This window comes from Drosophila pseudoobscura, chromosome 3 (assembly GCF_009870125.1).
Source record: "Drosophila pseudoobscura strain MV-25-SWS-2005 chromosome 3, UCI_Dpse_MV25, whole genome shotgun sequence".
NCBI classification, from domain to species: domain Eukaryota; kingdom Metazoa; phylum Arthropoda; class Insecta; order Diptera; family Drosophilidae; genus Drosophila; species Drosophila pseudoobscura.
The window spans coordinates 19452387-19469937 of record NC_046680.1 but is presented as its reverse complement, the minus strand read 5'-3'; the positions used below and the strand labels follow the sequence as shown (position 1 = coordinate 19469937).

The 17551-nt window shown below is 52.3% G+C and overlaps 1 protein-coding gene across 2 annotated transcripts in view; it reads right to left on the bottom strand.

The window, feature by feature from the left end:
* Positions 1 to 268: 268 nt before the first annotated feature.
* Positions 269 to 17551, bottom strand: part of Egfr (epidermal growth factor receptor) — a 35902-nt gene continuing 18619 nt past the window's right edge. Inside the window, exons 1-5 of one of the 2 annotated variants that reach the window (XM_001361671.4) lie at positions 13379 to 14650; positions 5296 to 5518; positions 4051 to 5231; positions 3850 to 3982; positions 269 to 3770 (exon numbers count right to left, since the gene is read on the bottom strand). In XM_001361671.4, the coding sequence (XP_001361708.2) occupies positions 1313 to 3770; positions 3850 to 3982; positions 4051 to 5231; positions 5296 to 5518; positions 13379 to 13703 (4320 nt within the window). In that variant the 5' untranslated portion in view covers positions 13704 to 14650 and the 3' untranslated portion in view covers positions 269 to 1312. Of the gene's footprint in view, positions 3771 to 3849; positions 3983 to 4050; positions 5232 to 5295; positions 5519 to 13378; positions 14651 to 17551 lie in introns of those variants that run through there. The other variant, XM_015185044.2, reaches the window with a different exon arrangement.

The following is a 17551-nucleotide window of genomic DNA, read 5'->3' as shown; positions in this document are numbered from 1 at the left end:
AATTGAGGTAAGTACAAAATATCGTCAAAGTACTTAAAAAGGATTAAAAGAAAGCAAAGAGGCTGTAAATTGCTTCCAAATTACGTTAAACAAGGAAAAAAGAGAGTAATGCAGAACTCAAATTTTGTCTGGTCCAAGAAGATATTTTCGAAGATAGGAAACCAAAATCGCTTCTTGATTGATGTGGATTGTTTCCGTAAATTTGATGATGAGAATTTAAGTGCATTTATGTATATTCAAAAATGATTTTATTTTATATTTTTGTTTATTTGTAGATGTATAGATAAACTAATTAAATTAAAGTAACATATTCATTATGCATAAGCTGCACTTGGCAAATCTACAATCTGTGTATAAGAAGAACGTATGCAAGTAATTATACGGTTGTATTTTTATGTGGGAAATGTTAATACATACAAAAATATGTATGTACATATGTATATCTTTGATCGGTAACATATCGCCTATGCGCGCGCTTACACTAGTTACGTTACAGAGACAGCTGTCTGCGGTGCCAAACAAATATTCGAAATCTTTAGGAGAATCGCATCGATCGACGCATGGCACTCTAGGGATTGGTTTGTCAAACTTTCTTGATATCGAATGGGATTTGAAACTAGACCTAAATTGCATAGATCTGTATGTACAATTAATTTTTAGTGCTTTCTATATAATTTTTGATTGGTTTGAGTCGTTCGGTTTGTTCATGGTGTTACAAGTCCTTAGATAATGCCTACAATATATATCACAGTTCGAAAATAGGCGCTAGAGGCTAACGACTAACTATAAGTAACTATTCACGATAAGAAGTTATTAATGCATCTGCGACAGTCCGCCGGATGAACTAGAGATAAGTTTAGCTTAGTGTGCGCCCTCCGCGCGGACCATTCGAGAGTCCGCCGTGGCGGAGGCGTCTAAGAAATGCACTATCGGTGTTTTGTTCTCGTAATTACATACAATCTACAAGCGCAGGACCGCGACGACGATCCCTGCTGACTACTCAACTAGTGGCTAGGGTTAGGATAGAGAAGTACGAGTATACACAAAGCTATACACTAGAGTGGGGCAGGGGCGCGGGCTAAGTACACTATGGAGTAATATCGGTAGTAATGTACACACATATCCTAGGGTTGGGTTGGGTTTGGGCCCTGGTTTATACAGGCGAATGGGTTCTATCTATGATAACAGCATTCAAAGGCACGTGCCCGTGCATCCGCATGGCGTTGGCGTTGGCGTTGGCGTTGGCGTTGACTTCAAAAGGCACTTGGGTATTGTGGCAAGAATTGATATTCCGTTCTGGCAGTGGGATCGGCTACACCCTGGTCTCGGTGTTGCGGTTCCGATGCAGCGGCTGCATCTCCCGCTGGGTGTCGTTGTAATACTCGTGGTCGGAGCTGGTCGGCTCGCTGCCCGGTATCGGAATCTTCACATCCAGCGTGCCAGGTACTCCCAACACAGGGATGCCGATGGTTTGCGTGGGTATGGGCGCCTCCCCAACATTCAGGGCCTGCGCATTCAGCAGATACTCGGGGTTGTCCACGCTGACGGGCACTCCGATGAGATCCATGTAGCCAGCGGTGGTGCCCGCGCCGGCCACGTTGTGATTGGGATTGATGTGGTTGTTATTATTATTGGGGCCAGCGCCCTGGCACGTGGGCATCAGGTAATCGTCCTCGTCGACGGGCAGGTCGAGGCGCAGATTGCCCACGCCCACCTCACGGGCACTCGAGTCGGTTTCATCGTCACCGCCGATGCCACCGTTGGAGTTCTTGTTGCTGGGATCCTTGCAGTAGCGATTTAGCTTGGGAATTTCGTCAGTGCCGTCCGTGCGATGGCTGGGACCCGGCGCCGCCTTGGGCTGCAGATAGTCGTCCGCCTCAACCATGGGCTCAGAGCCATCCGAGGTGGGAGCCAGCTTGCGTATGAGATCCTTTTCGTCTTGGCTGGTGTAAGCGGGCAGGCGGGTGAACTTGTCACCGGGGATGGCCAAATAGCGGCCTGGATCGCGGGCAAACTCCGCGAAGACCGTCATCAGCTGCTTGAAGGTCGGCCGCATGGCCGCATCGAGGTGCCAGCAGGAGAGAAGGGTGCAGTAGATGTCCAGCGAGCAGATTTCCGGCTGCTCCAGCTTCAGACCCACCTCGATGAGGTCGGGGATGTCCTTGGCAGGTATGTTCTCGTGCGGCCGCTGACCAAATGTGAGCAGCTCCCAGATGGTCACACCGAAGGCCCACACGTCCGACTTGCTGGTGAAGACGCGGTTCCGGATGCACTCCAGGGCTAGCCACTTTATGGGCATCTTGCCGCCAGCCGCTTTGTACTCATTGGAGTCGCTGCTCAGCAGCTTGGCCAGCCCAAAGTCGGTGATCTTGACCAGCGAGGGGGTTTGCACCAGAACGTTGCGTGCCGCCAGGTCGCGATGCACGAGCCGCTTCTCCTCCAGGTAGGACATGCCCTTGGCGATCTGTGTGGACCAGTTGAGCAGGGCCTTGGAGCCGATCTTGTCGCGGTTGTTGCGCACGTAGTCCAGCAGGCAGCCCAGCGGCATCAGCTGCGTGATCAGCATCATCTGGGAGGACATGCAGACGGCCAGCAGCTTCAGGAGGTTGCCATGCTCCACTGAGGCCATGATGTAGGCCTCGCGCAGGAACTCCTCGCTGGACTCGGCGCCCGACGACTTCAGCAGTTCCTTGATGGCCACTGGGATCTTCACGTTCTCACCCTCAGGCACCCAGACGCCCTTGAACACCCGGCCGAAAGCGCCCATGCCCAAGACACCGCCCTTTCGCAGCTCAGCGTCCTTGACGATGCGCAGCTTGCAGAGATTGGCGCCAATGTTGGAGGGGCGCAGCGGCTCAGAGTCCTCGCAGCCGGACAGGGCCATCGTCATCTTGGCCGTCTCCTTCTTGGCCTTCTGCTTCTGACGACAGATGTACGTGACCACAGAGAGGATGCAGATGGTTGGGATGAGCACAGCACTGGTGATGATGGCGATCATGTTCACGTCCAGGTTTGCGTTCAGCTTGCCTCCCCTCGGCGGGCTGGAGGCGCAGAAAGGTCCGATCTGCAGCGATTGGTAGTTAACGTGCCGGAAGTCTGGCGGGCACTTTGAGGTGCAGTTGAACAGCGTGGAGTTCTCGTAGGTGCTGGCGTCATGGAAGGCGAAGAGCTTGAAGTTGCGGCAGGCGATGCAGTCGTCAGAGCCAGGGCCGGTGCAGCCCTTGCACTCTGGGTGGCACTCGAAGCACTCGCGCTTGTTCTCGTCCGTGTAGTGGTCGGCGGGACATTCGTCCTCGCACTGCTCGCGTCGCTTGTAGCCCACGCACTTGGAGCACACCTGCTCGTGGAAGCCGTAGTTGCTGCAGAGCTCGCAGCGAGGGTGGCACTTCCTGCAGACGGCCTTCCCGGCCAGCGGCTTGAGGGAGCCCTGTTCTTGCGGATGGACGTACTCCCAGTAGTAGCCGTCGGGGCACTTGTCGTCCTTCAGCAGACAGCGCTCGACGGTGGCATCGTTGTTGATGATCGCCAGGTTGCAGGTCTTGCAGCCGCCCAGTCCGATCGTGTCCTTCGGCCCAGTGCATCCCTCGCAGGTCTCGTGGCACCTGCGGCACACCCCATTCTCGCTGTACTTCTCCTCGGGGCACTCGGACACGCAGTGCTGCTCGTCCCTCACATGGACACAGTCGTCGCAGTGATCGGCCCCTGGTCCTGAGCAGGTGCGGCACTCCGGATGACACATCTTGCAGGTCTTCGTGTCGAACTGGTAGGCACTACAAGAGAGAGGGAGAGAGAGAGGAGGAAAACGGCTTAGTATGGAAAGGTCTCTTCGGGATTGAGGGTTCGACTCACTTGGTGATGTTGCGGCAGTCGGCGATGCAGGTGCCATTGTAGTTGAAGTTCTTGCAGTTGAGACACTGATCCGTGCCCGATCCCCAGCAGCCGTCCTCGTTGCACTGGTCCGAGCAGACCAAGCCAGCCTTGCCTGGAGAGGATTAGATGTGGAATTTGGATTAGATGGCTGTGGGATTGGATTGCACAGCGTTTACTTACGGCACTCGGCGGCGTTGAGGTTTTCGTTGATCCACTGCTTCTGGTCGGCCGTCTTCTGGACAGCGTTCCACCGGATGTCGCCCACGTAGCAGAGGTTGCGGTTGTGCTGGATGACCACGCTGCCGGAGCTGATCTTCTTGAGGTTGCGCATCTCCAGGCTGTGGAGCGAGGACTTGACAATCGAGAGCGCAGCGAAGAGACTCTCCATCAGCTGGCGGCCGTGGATGATCTCCAGGTTGCGGAAGTAGGACAGATTCCGGAAGCCCGAGAAATTACCCTCGATGTTGAGATAGCCCGTGATCTCCTTGACCGTCGAGAAGACCTCCAGCCGCTCAGGATCCAGCGGGATGTAGCGCGGACCCATCGTGTAGTTCACGTACACGTCCTGATAGCCGTAGAAGGTCTGGTCAAGGATGCGGATGTTGCCGTCGATCACGGTGCAGTTGCGCAGCGATTCAATGTTGCCAGAGTTGACGGTTTCCACGCCGGGGCAGGTCTTGGGGCAGGGCCCGTTGCAGGGAACGCAATCGCCCTCCTTGGCCATTTTGTCCGAGGGACAGCTGCGCACACAGGCCCCATTGTCCTTCAGCAGGTGGCCGGGGCACTCCTTCACGCAGGTGGCTCCGTAGGCATACTTGCCCTCGGGATTCGTCTCGAGGATGTAGCTGGTGGGGTTGTACTTGCGCATGGGCGGGCACTCCTCCTTGCAGACGCCCTCATCGAAGAAGTTCTTGCACGCGATGCAGTCCTTCTGCGTGGGGCCCGTGCAGCCTCCGGCGCAGAATAGGTGGCAGCACTCCCGGGGCCCGCGGCCGTAGCAGCGTCCCTGCGCGCACTGAGGGGCACAGTTGATCTTGCTGAACTTCTGGCAGTTGTGGGCGCCCTCGCCCCAGCAGGGCCCGCTGCCGCACTTCTCGTGGCACTTGGGGCACTCGCGCTCCGGGGCCGTGAAGTTGTACGTGTAGTTGAAGTTCTCGGTGCTGCCGGTGAGGATCTCGCGCCACACAATGGTGCGCGTGTGGCAGAGGTTGAAGTTGTTGAAGAAGCCCACCCCTCCCTGCAGGATGTCCCGCAGCTCGGGCATCTCCAGGGTGTACATTTTCGAGTATATGGCGAACAGGGCGTACTTCTCTTCCTCCACGGCCAGGCTGAACAGCGTCCGTCCGCGAATGATCTGCAGTCTGCAAGGAAATAACACTCAGAGGTCAGCCTCTGTCTGGATCCCGGGTCTGGGTGTGAACTTACTTTGGAAACACCACCTTGGTGACATCCACGTGGCTGATCAGAATGTAGCCGGTCACCTCGCGGATGCTGTCGAGGAAGCTGAGGTCCAGGTTGGGGTCCTGCAGCCACGTCAGCTCCAGGTTGCCGTCCACGTAGGTGCAGTTTGTGTAGCGGTCGCGCAGATTCCGGTAGTGGTGCTCCCGGTTCGAGGGAGAAGAGAGGCGGGACTTGGTGCCGATGCAGACTGCAAAAGAAAGTTGACAAAAGGGAAAACGTTGTAGTTTCGGCTGTGCGAGTGCTCAAGTGGGAGTAACTAATGGAAGGGTCCAGCCGGAGTGACCCTAAACTGTCTAATTATCCCACAATGTCCGATGGCTGCGGAGGTGTTGAGTTGGGAAATTAATTTCGCTTCGAATTGTAAACGGAAATAGCTCCGAGCTGGTCCAAAGAGAAGAGGAGAAGTTTGTTGCTCGAGTCTTTTGTTTGTTGTATGCTCGGAAGCAATAAAATGAGGCATACATACACCAACAAAAGCGAAACAAGTGGGCGCCCCAGCATCCATAGTTTCAGTCTCAGTCTCAGCCTCCGTCTCAGTCTTAGTCTCAATCCCAATACCAGCCTCCGTCTCTGCCTCAGCCGCAGCCTCAACCTCAGAGTCAGAGTCAGAGTCAGAGTCGAAGCCAGTTGGCGTTTTTAATAATTAGCGGCCCACGCAGTCTCTCGGCCCCGCTCCGTTCCGTTCCGTTCCATTCCGGGCACCGAGACGCTCTGTTATCATTAGTCAGCGACCTGTTTTAGCCGCTCGCGTAGTCGAACATCTTCGGGGACGACTCCATTGATTTGCATCCGATAGATACAATTTCATATGCACACCGAGAGATTCTTTGGAAAGGGCTACGTGGGTCGACCGCCACTCATCGTGTGGGCCGCAAAAGTGTGCCATGAGTCGAAGTTAGACACCCACCTGGTGGCAGCCCACATAGTGCAGCAGCAGCAGCAGCCGCAGCCGCAACATCATCATAGGCCAGGCAGCCACCCACCCGTCAGAGCCGTCGGACCCGCCAGCTAATTATCCGTGGATCCAGCAAAATGGCCGCTGCAACATGTGGCGGCATCTCCACATTTCGTTTATTGATTTCCTTTGAACAAATATCCGAAGAAACACACAATTATGAAACCGAACGAATGGCACAAAAATATTTCTGTCGCCAGAAACAGAAACGGGAGAAATTCCGCTCCGATGGGAAGAAAAAGTTAAATGCCCCCAGATATGCGTCCCATGCATTCCACCCGGCGGCAGACGGCTCCCAGAGGGCAAAGGGGGGGCCCCAGAGGAGGGGGCAGGGCGCACGGAGCGCACGGAGCAAGACGAAGGTGAGGCCACGACTGGGACCTCGACTTTGTCGCTGGACACTGATCAAAAGCGGCTGTGGCAATCGAAGCGCAAAAATTTTCGTACAAATTCTTCAGCTTTGTTTCAGCTCTTTTTGTCGCTGGAGAATGATGATGCTCCCCAATGCCGTTGGGCAGCAGTTCTGCCCTCCCCCCGCCGCCGCCCCTCAGTCTGCGCCACCGCCTCCATTTCTCAGGCCGAGCCCGACATCACGAAACCCTTTTCAAGCCACGCCGAGCCGGGCTTTATCGCGCACAATTTATCAGCAGAGTTTTTCATGTTTCGAGGCCTGAAACGTAAGCCACGACAGCATTGGCAGAGGCCGCGGTGCCCCTGCCAGGCAAAACGTTGACTTTGGCTCGAACTGGGGACTGCGGACTGGGGATTGGGGATTGGGGGCTGCGGACTGGGGACTGGGGACTGGGGTTTCTCGTGAAATGAGCGGGGCATATGCGATTTTTCTCTTGGCCGGGCAGCGACACGCCCGCCTCAGAGTGAGTCTTAGCCACTCAGTCACAGCATCAGAGAGTCCGCGTAAAAAAGGCTAATTTGTAATCCTTAGGCTAAGGCCAAGAGTGTGGCAGCCCCTAATGAGTGATGGTCGACGGGGGAAGGGACTCGTAGCTGGAGCCGTAGCCGTAGCCGTAGCCGCAGCACAAATCAAAGTCATAATTCATGATGTGCTCATTAAAACAAAAGACTTAGGCAACAAACTCGTCAGCGAGATTAATCAACGCACACAGCAGCAGCACGTTCTGAGAGTAGTATCTGTGTGTGTGTGTGTGTGCGTGTGTGTGTGTCTATATTTGCTTATCGATTTGTATGCCAAGCCATCAGCAATGCCCTTCGTGGCCGCCCAGCTCCCTTGCCACAGCCCCTTCCCTGCCCTGCCTCTTCGTGCCGCACAGCCACAGCTGACGTACTGATTAATAGGCAACCGCATTCCAAGCTTCACATCGCCGACGACTTTGCTGACTTTCTAAATATTGTTTTTTGTTAACTCTGCTCTTTCCCCCACTTCAGCGCCCCAGTGGCAGCCACAGCACAAGATTGAGATGGAAATGGAAACGGAGGAGAAGAAGGAAAGCACTGCATAATCGATTCTTTTGGTTTTTCCATCTGCGATTTGACTTTTGGACTCGTGAGGTTTTCCTTCTACTTCTCTACCTCTCCACCTCTCTTTCTGTCTATCTTTTGGCCTAGACGCAAAACGTTCTTGACGTTCGCTCGCCCCTCTCTCTCTCTCCCTCTCTTTATGTGTGTGTTGCAGCCTCAAGAAAGACCCCAGATCCAGCCACAAGACCCGACTCGCTCAGCCGGTTCTGCGCGCTTAACAGTTTTTGTTGTTGCTGCTGGTGCTGCTGCCTCGCTCACGTTTTGTGGCCCTCTCTCCCCTCTCTCTCTCTCTCTCTCTCTCCCTGTCCGTCCTCTTTGTATGTGTGTATTTTCATTTCGTGGAAAAGATTTTTAACTCATGGCCCGAAACCGAAACCAAAACCAAAACCCAAGAGGCAGAGCCAGAGCCAGAGCCAGAGAGAAGAGACCATCTGGATTGCTGGCTCTTCTTCTTCTTCTTCTTCTTCTTCTGGTGGTTCGTATCTTTTTACCATTGTTGCTGCTGCTGCTGCCGCTGCTGCTGTTCTTTCAGATACATTTTTGTGTACCTTTGCCTGCGGCAGCAGCCAGAATTGTCTAGATCTTGTTGTAATATAACAAAAGATTTAAAAGGGCATTAAGCGTGCTTTGTTTTTTCAGAGCGAGCTCTGTTTGCCCAAAAATCGATTCGATCAAATTATAAGGCCCCGCCGAACCGGACCGTACTCCGTTATTCCCTCTGGCCATACCCGAAAGATGGCAGGGGAGTGGATTGGGCAGGGACTGGTGGCACCAAGTACATTGATCTGCTGCCATCCCCCTGGAGAAAGTTGGGCGCCTTTAGGCGACTCCCGACACCGAGTCCGATTCCGTATGCAGATGCAGCTGAACAACCGATCGCAAGGTGTCATAGATTATCGTCGGCCGGCAATCCACATGCCACACTCCATGCTGCATGATCCATGCACTCACCAACCCAACTCCCTCCCCTCCCTGCCGTCCACTGTCTGCCACATAAATAATTCATAACTGTTTTGCGACAATTTCAATCGAGTCCCGGCACTGGCACGCGTCTCTTTTACAATGAAATTGTGTAAAAGTGCTTAATAAATTCATTTGTGCGGCCATTAAAAACACGCAGCTCATTACGGGTGCGGAATGGTGGTCCGCAGAGAGGGCAGGGGGACGGGCAGGGGGACGGCGACTAGACACCGATCGGATTGGATTGGATTGGAGTACGGACGCCAGCGTCAGCCCCAACCCCAGCTTAGAGCTTAGAGTGGAGTCTCCAGGCCGTCGCTTACGTGCGCGGATTTTGCAATTTTCTCTCTTTCTCTCCCTTTCCCTCTCTCTCTTTCTCTCTCTTGGTTTTGCAGAATGCTGTTGCGGCAACTTTCTTTCGTGTTTGTTGTTGCAATTGCAGCTTGTTGCTGTTGTTGCTGTTGTTGCTCCTGTGTTCTATGCTCGCGTCGTGGCGTCACGAAGACGAAGGCAAATAATCGCAACTGCAACTGCTGAGAGGGCGGATGGTACAGAGGGCCAGCAATCTTGGCCAGAAAACGCTGCAAGCGCAAGCCCAGTCTCGTCTTCAGCTTGGCAGAACAAATTTTTCAGTGGAATGGAGTGGAGTGCACCAAGAAGCAGAGATCCTCGAGAATGCAGGGAGAGAAATGGGCTGCATAGAAAGGCTGATCATTCGAACTGGCATCTGGCAATCAATCTACAGTCAATCCCCGGGAATGTAAAGCGATATTTGTTGAAATGTGAGCAAACTCTCTCACATTCCTTCTCTGGTCAACAGTTTTTTCTCTCAGTGCTGAGGCAAAGGCAAATCAGGCAACGGCCACCAAGCGACGATGCAACAACAGGCACAGTCACAGTCAGAGCCCCAGCCTGCCGCTTGGATGTTGATGCCTTGTGGCGGCTCATCTTGCTGGGTCTGCCATTGCCTCTGCCACTGCCTCTCCCCCTGATGCTGTTGCTGCCTCTTCACCGTGATCATCTTCATCTTCTGGTTTTGGGTTTTCGTGTTCGAAGCGCGTTCATTTTGTTTCGAACAACAATTGGGCGCAGGTCGTGCCTCACGACAGCAACAGCAACAGAAAAAGAAACAGCATCAGCAAGAGGAATGCTTGGATTAGATAAGCTTATTGTTGCTGCTGCTGCTGCTTCTCTTTGTTCTCGATCCCCGCAAGCCCCGTCTCCATCCAGCCCAGCGGGGCCTCAGCTGCAGTCGGATCGGTTCTGGCCAGGCTTAATGAGCACGCCCTGGCGCCATTTTTGGTCTGCTGCCGCTGCCTGGCTTTGAAAAACGCTCGCAATCGCATTGCCAACTATTTTTAGGCATAGAACCGCGAAGCACAAACCAAAACAGAGGAGAGGGCCAGGCCAAAACGAAAAGCCAGCAAGAAAATCGGGGAGAGGCAGCAGCCAGAAGAATCGTGGGCCGAGACGCGGCTACAGCGTCAGCGTCAGCTTCAGAATCGGTTTTGGTTTCTGTTTTGGCTTTAACTATGGCTTTGGTTTCGACATCGAACGCCCACACGCAGGCAGAGGCGAAGGGAGAGGAGAGTGTTGCAGTCAAAAGTTCACGAAACCCTGCCACCGCCACCGCCACCGCCCCCGCCTTCGCTGCATCTGATGCTGATGCTGATGCGGCGCGGGGCCTGTCGCGGGGCAGAGAAAAGTGTCGTGAAACTCTGGAAAACTGAAACCAAATGCGGGAATGGAGGAAACTCTTGGAAAACAATCAACAAGTGAGCGAGAGAGAGGGGTGAGAGGCAGGGAAACTGCGCAATCGCAGCAGCCATAGTTGCTCTCTCTCTCTCTCTGTACTCGTCGTATCTATGTGAGTGCCCCTGCGCCTGTGTGCGTCCGTGTCCGTGTGGGTTTAGAAAACCAGTATTTCGCTTGCAGCAGCCGTTGGAAAACGGCTAAAAGTAAATGCAACAAATAATGCAGCAAACAGTATGGACCTTAAAGTTCAGCCCGAGTCTGGTCTAGAGCTGGCTTTTGGCCATTTCGCATTTCAATTTGGCCATTTATTAGCCACAGACGATGGCTTAATCAGAAGTATTATAGAAAAATGCAAAGCAAACGTAGATACACACACACACAAGAGAGAGGATAGCGCGTGCCTCACGCTGTAATTAGCTGAAGCTTACACCAGGAAAGGGGTGTGGGGGGTGTGGGGGGCATGGAGTGTGCCAGAGGGGAAGGGGGATGCTGATTGGACTCCAAGTCGGACTCTGAGGCCCCATGCGCGCACACGAAGTCGAAGCCGCAGTAAAGCGCACTATGGAATGCGGTTTTTCAAGCGTTAACACGCACACACAGACACAGATGGGTTCTCTCTCTGTGTGTGTGTGTGTGTGTGGAAGAGGGGGTGTGGGGTGTGGTATGAACAGAGGAAGCTGAGATTTCAGCACCAAATTCTAGGCGGAAAACTCAGCATAGACTGAGAGAATGAATCAGAAGGGTTTCCAGGGAACTGGAAATATAGAGAATATAAATAGCAATAACAACATATATGGGAGTTCTATTGCGATCAGTGATCAATCATATATTTCCTAAGATCTCCATCAAAAAATACGAAGCCCTCTTCGAAGGATACACTGTATCCCCTAAGCACGAAAGCGACCCGCTTAGAGTGTGTCCACTGTACCGAATGTGTACATTTCGCCGAATGCAAATATAATTGAAAATAAGTGCAGTCCATTCCAGGTATCGGACCTATAAAATCTTCCACCATAATCGCGATTATTATAGCCGCCTGCTGCTCAAGTTTCCCAACGGTCCACCAGCGCCCAGGGGGTTCCATTCGGCATGCACGTGCAGCTTGCGGCAGGGGTTTCTCTAGCGTTTGCCAGCGTATTTGCATACTGGTCGCAGCTGTGCTTGTTTATGGCCATAAAGAAACAAAATAAAGCAACAACTTCGGAGGAAAAAACTTTGTGTCAACAAACAGTTGTGCTAAAAAAAAAAATTAAAAGAGTAAAACTCGTACAGAAACTATCAACGCGCAATCATAGGCGATGGGCAGAGCAGAGTCCTTGGGGAACCTATTCGATGTCTCGTTATCGGTTTCATAGCTCGCTTATCTAGCCGTATCCGGCTATTGCGTAGAGCCACTCCATTAGCATAGCTCCCGGGGCTAACTTCTACTCCAAATATTTGCACAATTGCCACCAGCGAGCTGGGGGACGGACAGATATTAATTTGCAGCTACAAGATCACTGAATATCGACTTTCGTTGGGGGGGGGGGCACGGGCAGGGGCAGGGGTAGGGGCAGGGCGGTATAGTATAGCGGTGAGGCGGTGGATAGAGGGTGTATTTTTTTTAATTTTTCTGTTTGCCCGCCAAATGCAAACATTTGCCCCAAAGTACTGCGCAAACAGCCCACAAAACAGGCAACTCGCAGCCCCCAGTCCCCAGCCCCCAGCCCCCGATCTTTTCATTAAATTTCGCCGTACCGTTCGTAATGCCGCTGCCGATTGCCAAACGGTTGTTCAAACAGTCGGACGGGACGGACACCGCGGTATTGGAATTCAAATTCTTATTAATTTCCCAACGGCCAGCACTCGGCGAAAAGCCATCGCGAAGTCGTCGAGAATCGTCGAGTCAACAGATTGAGTCGCGTCGCCATTTTAGCTGGAAATTGTGTCGCTTGTTGCAGTTGCCTCTTCAACTTGTTGCTGACGCTCTTCGAAAGTTCAGAGACCAACAAAACTGAACGATCTGTACAATATTCAGTCCGGTTTTACCTTGTACTTTTGACATTACGAAATGCACTCGAACAGAAGGAAGGCAAACGAAATTCTTTCTCTCTGGCTAATCAGTTGGTAATATTTGTGGTACGCTGTGATATCTGATGGGAGGAGGTGGGAGGAGGCCAGAGAGGTGGGGCAGGGGGCGATAGTGCACACAAGACTCTTTAACTAAGGCAGCGCCAAGTCAAGAGGTGAGCCCTGGGCCAGGGGCAGGTGAGACGGGCAGCAAAGGGCAGGTATAAAGTAAGTAAAAGATATTCGGTCACTTTTGGGTATCGAATGAGGGATACCCTACAAAGCTGCCCCTATATGATCCTATTTCAAAAGGGGAGAGTACTTTGCGAGGGTAACCGAAGATTGTTCATCTCTCTTCCACATTTCTAGATATTGGAAAGAGTTCAACTACTCAAAGATCCGTATACACCCCACTACTGTTTCCAGGGTAGCGATAACACTTAATAAAACAAAATGCAGCCGAAAACGAAGCAACGGCAACAACAACATGTTGCACTGCAGCGTGGGGCAGCAGCAGAAGAGGCAAACAGAACCAAAACAAGGCCCAACCGTGCACACGTCCCACGATAAGATAATGCAACCCATAACAGAGCCATATCGGCGGAACGAACCCGAAACCCAAGCCGAAACTCGACTAAACCCAGCAGAGCTGAGAACCACACTCACTACTCCGATGATATGTTTGCATGGTGGCCATATTCGGGCCGTCTTCGCTAATGATATATGAGCACGGACGCAAATCTACATAAATATGCATTGTGATAGATCGAGGGTTCTCATATCGAGCGGGGGATCCAGATCTGGCCTGGCCTGGCCTGGCCGGTGACTTACTTTTGCCCTTAACGAACTCGTTCGACTTCTGGTCCTCCATGCTGTTGGCCAGAGTGACGCCTCCCGCGCCCAGGCTCATTCCCAGGGCGTTGTTGCTGTGGCTAACTCCTCGGTTGCCGCCGCGCGGCCGGTTAGAGCTGCTGCGGTAGACATAGCGATCCCGGTCGCGGTCTAGGTCCTGGTTGCGCTGCCGATTGTTCTGTCGCGCAAAGCGATCCCGGGCCGCCGACGCGGGCCACACGCAGACGCAGTGGGCCAGCAGTAGCAGCAGGAGGGGCAGGCAGAGTCCGTTGTGCCTCCGCAGTAGCTTGAAGGAGGTCCGCATCGTGGTAAAGGCGTCGGAAGGGGGGAGTGGCAGGGCAAGGTCTTAGATCCGTGCGAATGCGGAGGCCACTGACGTCATAGGGTTGCTGTTCGCACTTTTGGTTGCTGGTTCTTGGCCTACGGGTCTTGGCCGTGTCCGAGTTATTGCTTTCTTTCGCTTTCTTGCCCCGTCAGCTTTGCGTGCCGAAAATAAGACTTTTTCATAAATTTTATTTGACTTTTTCACTGCGTTTTTGTTTTTGTTGGAGTGGAGTAGAGTGGAGTTTTGTTGTATTTTTGTTTAAGCTGTTGTCGTTGCAATTTGCCGTGGTATGGGTGTGTGTTTGAGTGTGTTTACGGTGTGTCGGCGTATCGGTGTGAGTGTTGGAACCAGTTTCAATGCTTCACACTGCCACAAGCCACAAGAGTCGTCCGAAGGCTTTTGTGTACGCGTACTTTGAGGTTAGGGCCCGCGCGCAGGCGCAGCTCTCAGGCGGAGCTTCTCCGAGCGATGATCGCCTTTGTTTTTGTTAAATCGCACAGACACATTTTGCCCTGCCCTGATTTCGGGTGATACGCCACAAATCTGTGCATCCAGCACTTGGACCACTGCTGCGGCTGCTGCTGCCAATTAGCAGAGATTCACGAAAAACACACGTATTACTCGGATATTCACTTGCTCTCCACCAATGGAATGGTGATCAAGCCCATCGGGGGCCGTACTGGGACTGCCACTGCGATTAGCACAGGCAAATTAGCGACGCAACGCAACGCGACGCGACGAACGGGTACGAGTCCGAGTTCGAGTACGAGAGATCGGCGACGATCGATCGTCAGACAGATAGACACTCAGACACGGGCGAGAAGGCGGGACGACGACCGACACGACAGATGCAGCATGAACAATTCGCGTCTGCGCAGCAACAAGTTCTCTTCGAGACTGAAGACTGAAACCAAAAGCGAAGCCAACGCTCGGAACACGCTCGCACACACTCGCAGTCTCGCCTCTCCTCTCGCACGAATGCAGGCGACGAGAGAGCCAGAGCGAGAGCACAGTGTACAGGTAACAACTGTGGAAAAAGGTGAGCGGCTGGAGACAATCTTAAGCGCAGATCAGGTCAAAATAAAACTAAAGCAAAGCGACACACAGCTGCACAAAGGCCTCTCTCTCACGCACACAGCCACAGAGAAAGAGAGAGAGACAGAGACAGAGAGAGAGAGGGTATCAAAGGTAATCGTAAACGTAACGAGGCAGCGTAACACGAAACTATACGGAATAGCAAGGGATAAACTGTTCCTACTACCAAATGCTCTACTTCTAGATAGCTTTCAGTTATTTGGGGTATAGATAGATTCTATATTAAGAGAGAACGAGAGGCATTGTGGACTTATTCTTCTCTAGCGACCATAAGCATAGAAAGATTAAGGTATATAGGAAAAGAGACGAGTATAGGTGTGTTTTAGCATTCCCTTGACTTGTACAGAAATCATAATCATGCCGTTCTCGTTGCAAAGTGCATCCCAGCGATAATCTCTTGTAATCCCAACTCGGACAGCTGTGGAGAGAAGAGCATTTGAGATTCGCATTGGCGACGGGATCCCCACAGGTAAGATCTTGTGTATATCCCAACTTCTTGGCTCTATTGTTGTTGTCCGTAACCGTTCAGGTAAAAATATAGCCGCTCTCCCAAGCGCTCTCTCACCCGAGTGAGCGTGTGTGCGTGAGCTGGTGTGTGTGGGCAATGTTGCCATATAAGCACACAAGTTCGCCGCCTTCCTCCATCACAGAATTAGTATGTGTACATACAGATCTGTGTGTCTGTGTCTGTGTCTGTATCTGTATCTGTATCTATGTGCTGAGCCTGGTCTGCGTGGGCCTGACGGCGCTATGGATTGTTATTTTGGCCAAGATTTCTGTTCGAGCGTTGTCAACATTGTTGAGCCAGATCGAGACAGATCGGACAGAACGAGAGAGCAGACTTCAGGAAATCTTCACCTGTCTGCCAACCAACCCACAAGTAATCGGGGTTTTTACGCCTGGCCGAAAGGACATCCCTGGCAGGTAGACTCGTTTTGGCCTCTTCAACTGTTTGGTAACAGATTGCCGGCACAAAAGAGGCACTTGGAAAAGCGCAACCATCTTGCAAGAGATGCATTCAAATCCGAGTGCCAGTCCCGGTCCCGGTCCCAGTCCCAGTCCCACGCTGGGACTCAAGAGGCGTTGCATTGTCCCTCGTCGAGCATTGTCTTAGAGCATGAAAATACTTTTAAATTGAAAACCGTTTCCCATTTTCGCAGTCAGGAGAAAGCCACACGAGCTCAAGCGCCGTTCGTCGAGACTGAGACTGAGGTTGAGGTGGAGGTTCAGGTTCTTCTCCGCGATCATCTCGTGTCGATCTCGATCTCGATCTCCAGGCATAATCAAACATATTAATAGCCGTCTATGCAGACCCCAATCAAAGCCAGGCCCCAGCCCAGCCCGTACAAAATCATCTGTCAAAATCGAAGAGCATGCAACTGACAAGCGCGAGACGAGATCGAAGAACGGAGAATCGCGCTGAGTCGCGCTGAGAAACATCTCGAAGCCATCTCCAAAGCATCTCCAAACCACTTGAGGCACTCCGTTCGCACAGGTAAACGCCGCTCGAGAGGTGTAAGAAACCGAATCCCCGACACACAGATACACAGAGACAGAGACAGACGAAGACCGAGATTCATATAAATTTGATGAAGCGTACAAAATGCCATGCGGAGAGAAATGTTCCCCCCGACCATTCCATCTGTCTATGATCTTTTTGTGTTTTCCAATTTCAAAAGAAAGCCTCAAGAACATGGACCCTTGAAACGACTCCTGCCCGCTCTGCAGGTTGTCGGAATCAGAATCATCGTGATCATCGCCATCGCCATCGATGTGGATGAGGATGAGAAGAGTAGTCGATGCGATGCGATGCGATGCGATGCGAGTAGAGTCGAGTCCCAGAGTCAGAGTCAGAGGCTCTCAGCGGCTCTTAGGCTGAGGCGTTACTTTCAAGTGCCACGCAGATTAACAGTAACAAAAGATCGGCTCTGGAGGCGCTCAAGTGTCCCGATATTGTCTAGGGCAGAGTGAGGCAGTGAGGGATGGAGGATGATCTGCCTCGAGTGCCCATAGGGCGCAACGAATTTGTTTCTTCAAGAGATCTCATGCACATTTGCACGGGAGTGGCCAGCCCACTCAGCCAGGGTTAAAGCTCTGCTTTTGGCCAACTTTTAGCGCGTGTCAACCCTAACACCCAAAGCCGCGTAATTGGATTGCCGCCCTTTACAACACCACGTGGAGTGGAGTTGCTCGAGTTCGCCGAGTGCTACAGATGACAGATCGATCGCTTCATCAGCATTCGACTTGTCGCACGGCCGTAAAAAGCTGCTTAGAATTAAAGCTAATTGCCGAGGCCTCGCCATGATGCGGCACATTTTGCTGCGATAGCTCTATAGGGCTGTAGCTCTTTCGGCAGGAACATACCTCCGACGACAGCCTGGCTAATTGGTCAGGCGGCAGGGCAGGGCAGGGCGGTTCTTAACTTTAACCCCAACCCAAAACCTCAACCATAAAGCCAAATACCCAGAAACTTTGACTTCATCTCATCGTTTTAGCATAAAAGTTTTTTGCCTTAAGTTTCTCGTTTTTTACTGATTTTTTTTATTGATTGTCGCCGTCGTCTGCCCGATAAGTTGTTGCTGGTGGCTGTGGCTCTGCTGCTGCTGCTGGGGCACGACTCACGTTTCAAAAACAAAACACAATGATCCCAAAAAAACCAAAACAAAAAACAAAACCAGACAGAAAGCCAGGCTTTGAGAGCCGCAGCTTTAAATACCCTTAAATGCGGATTA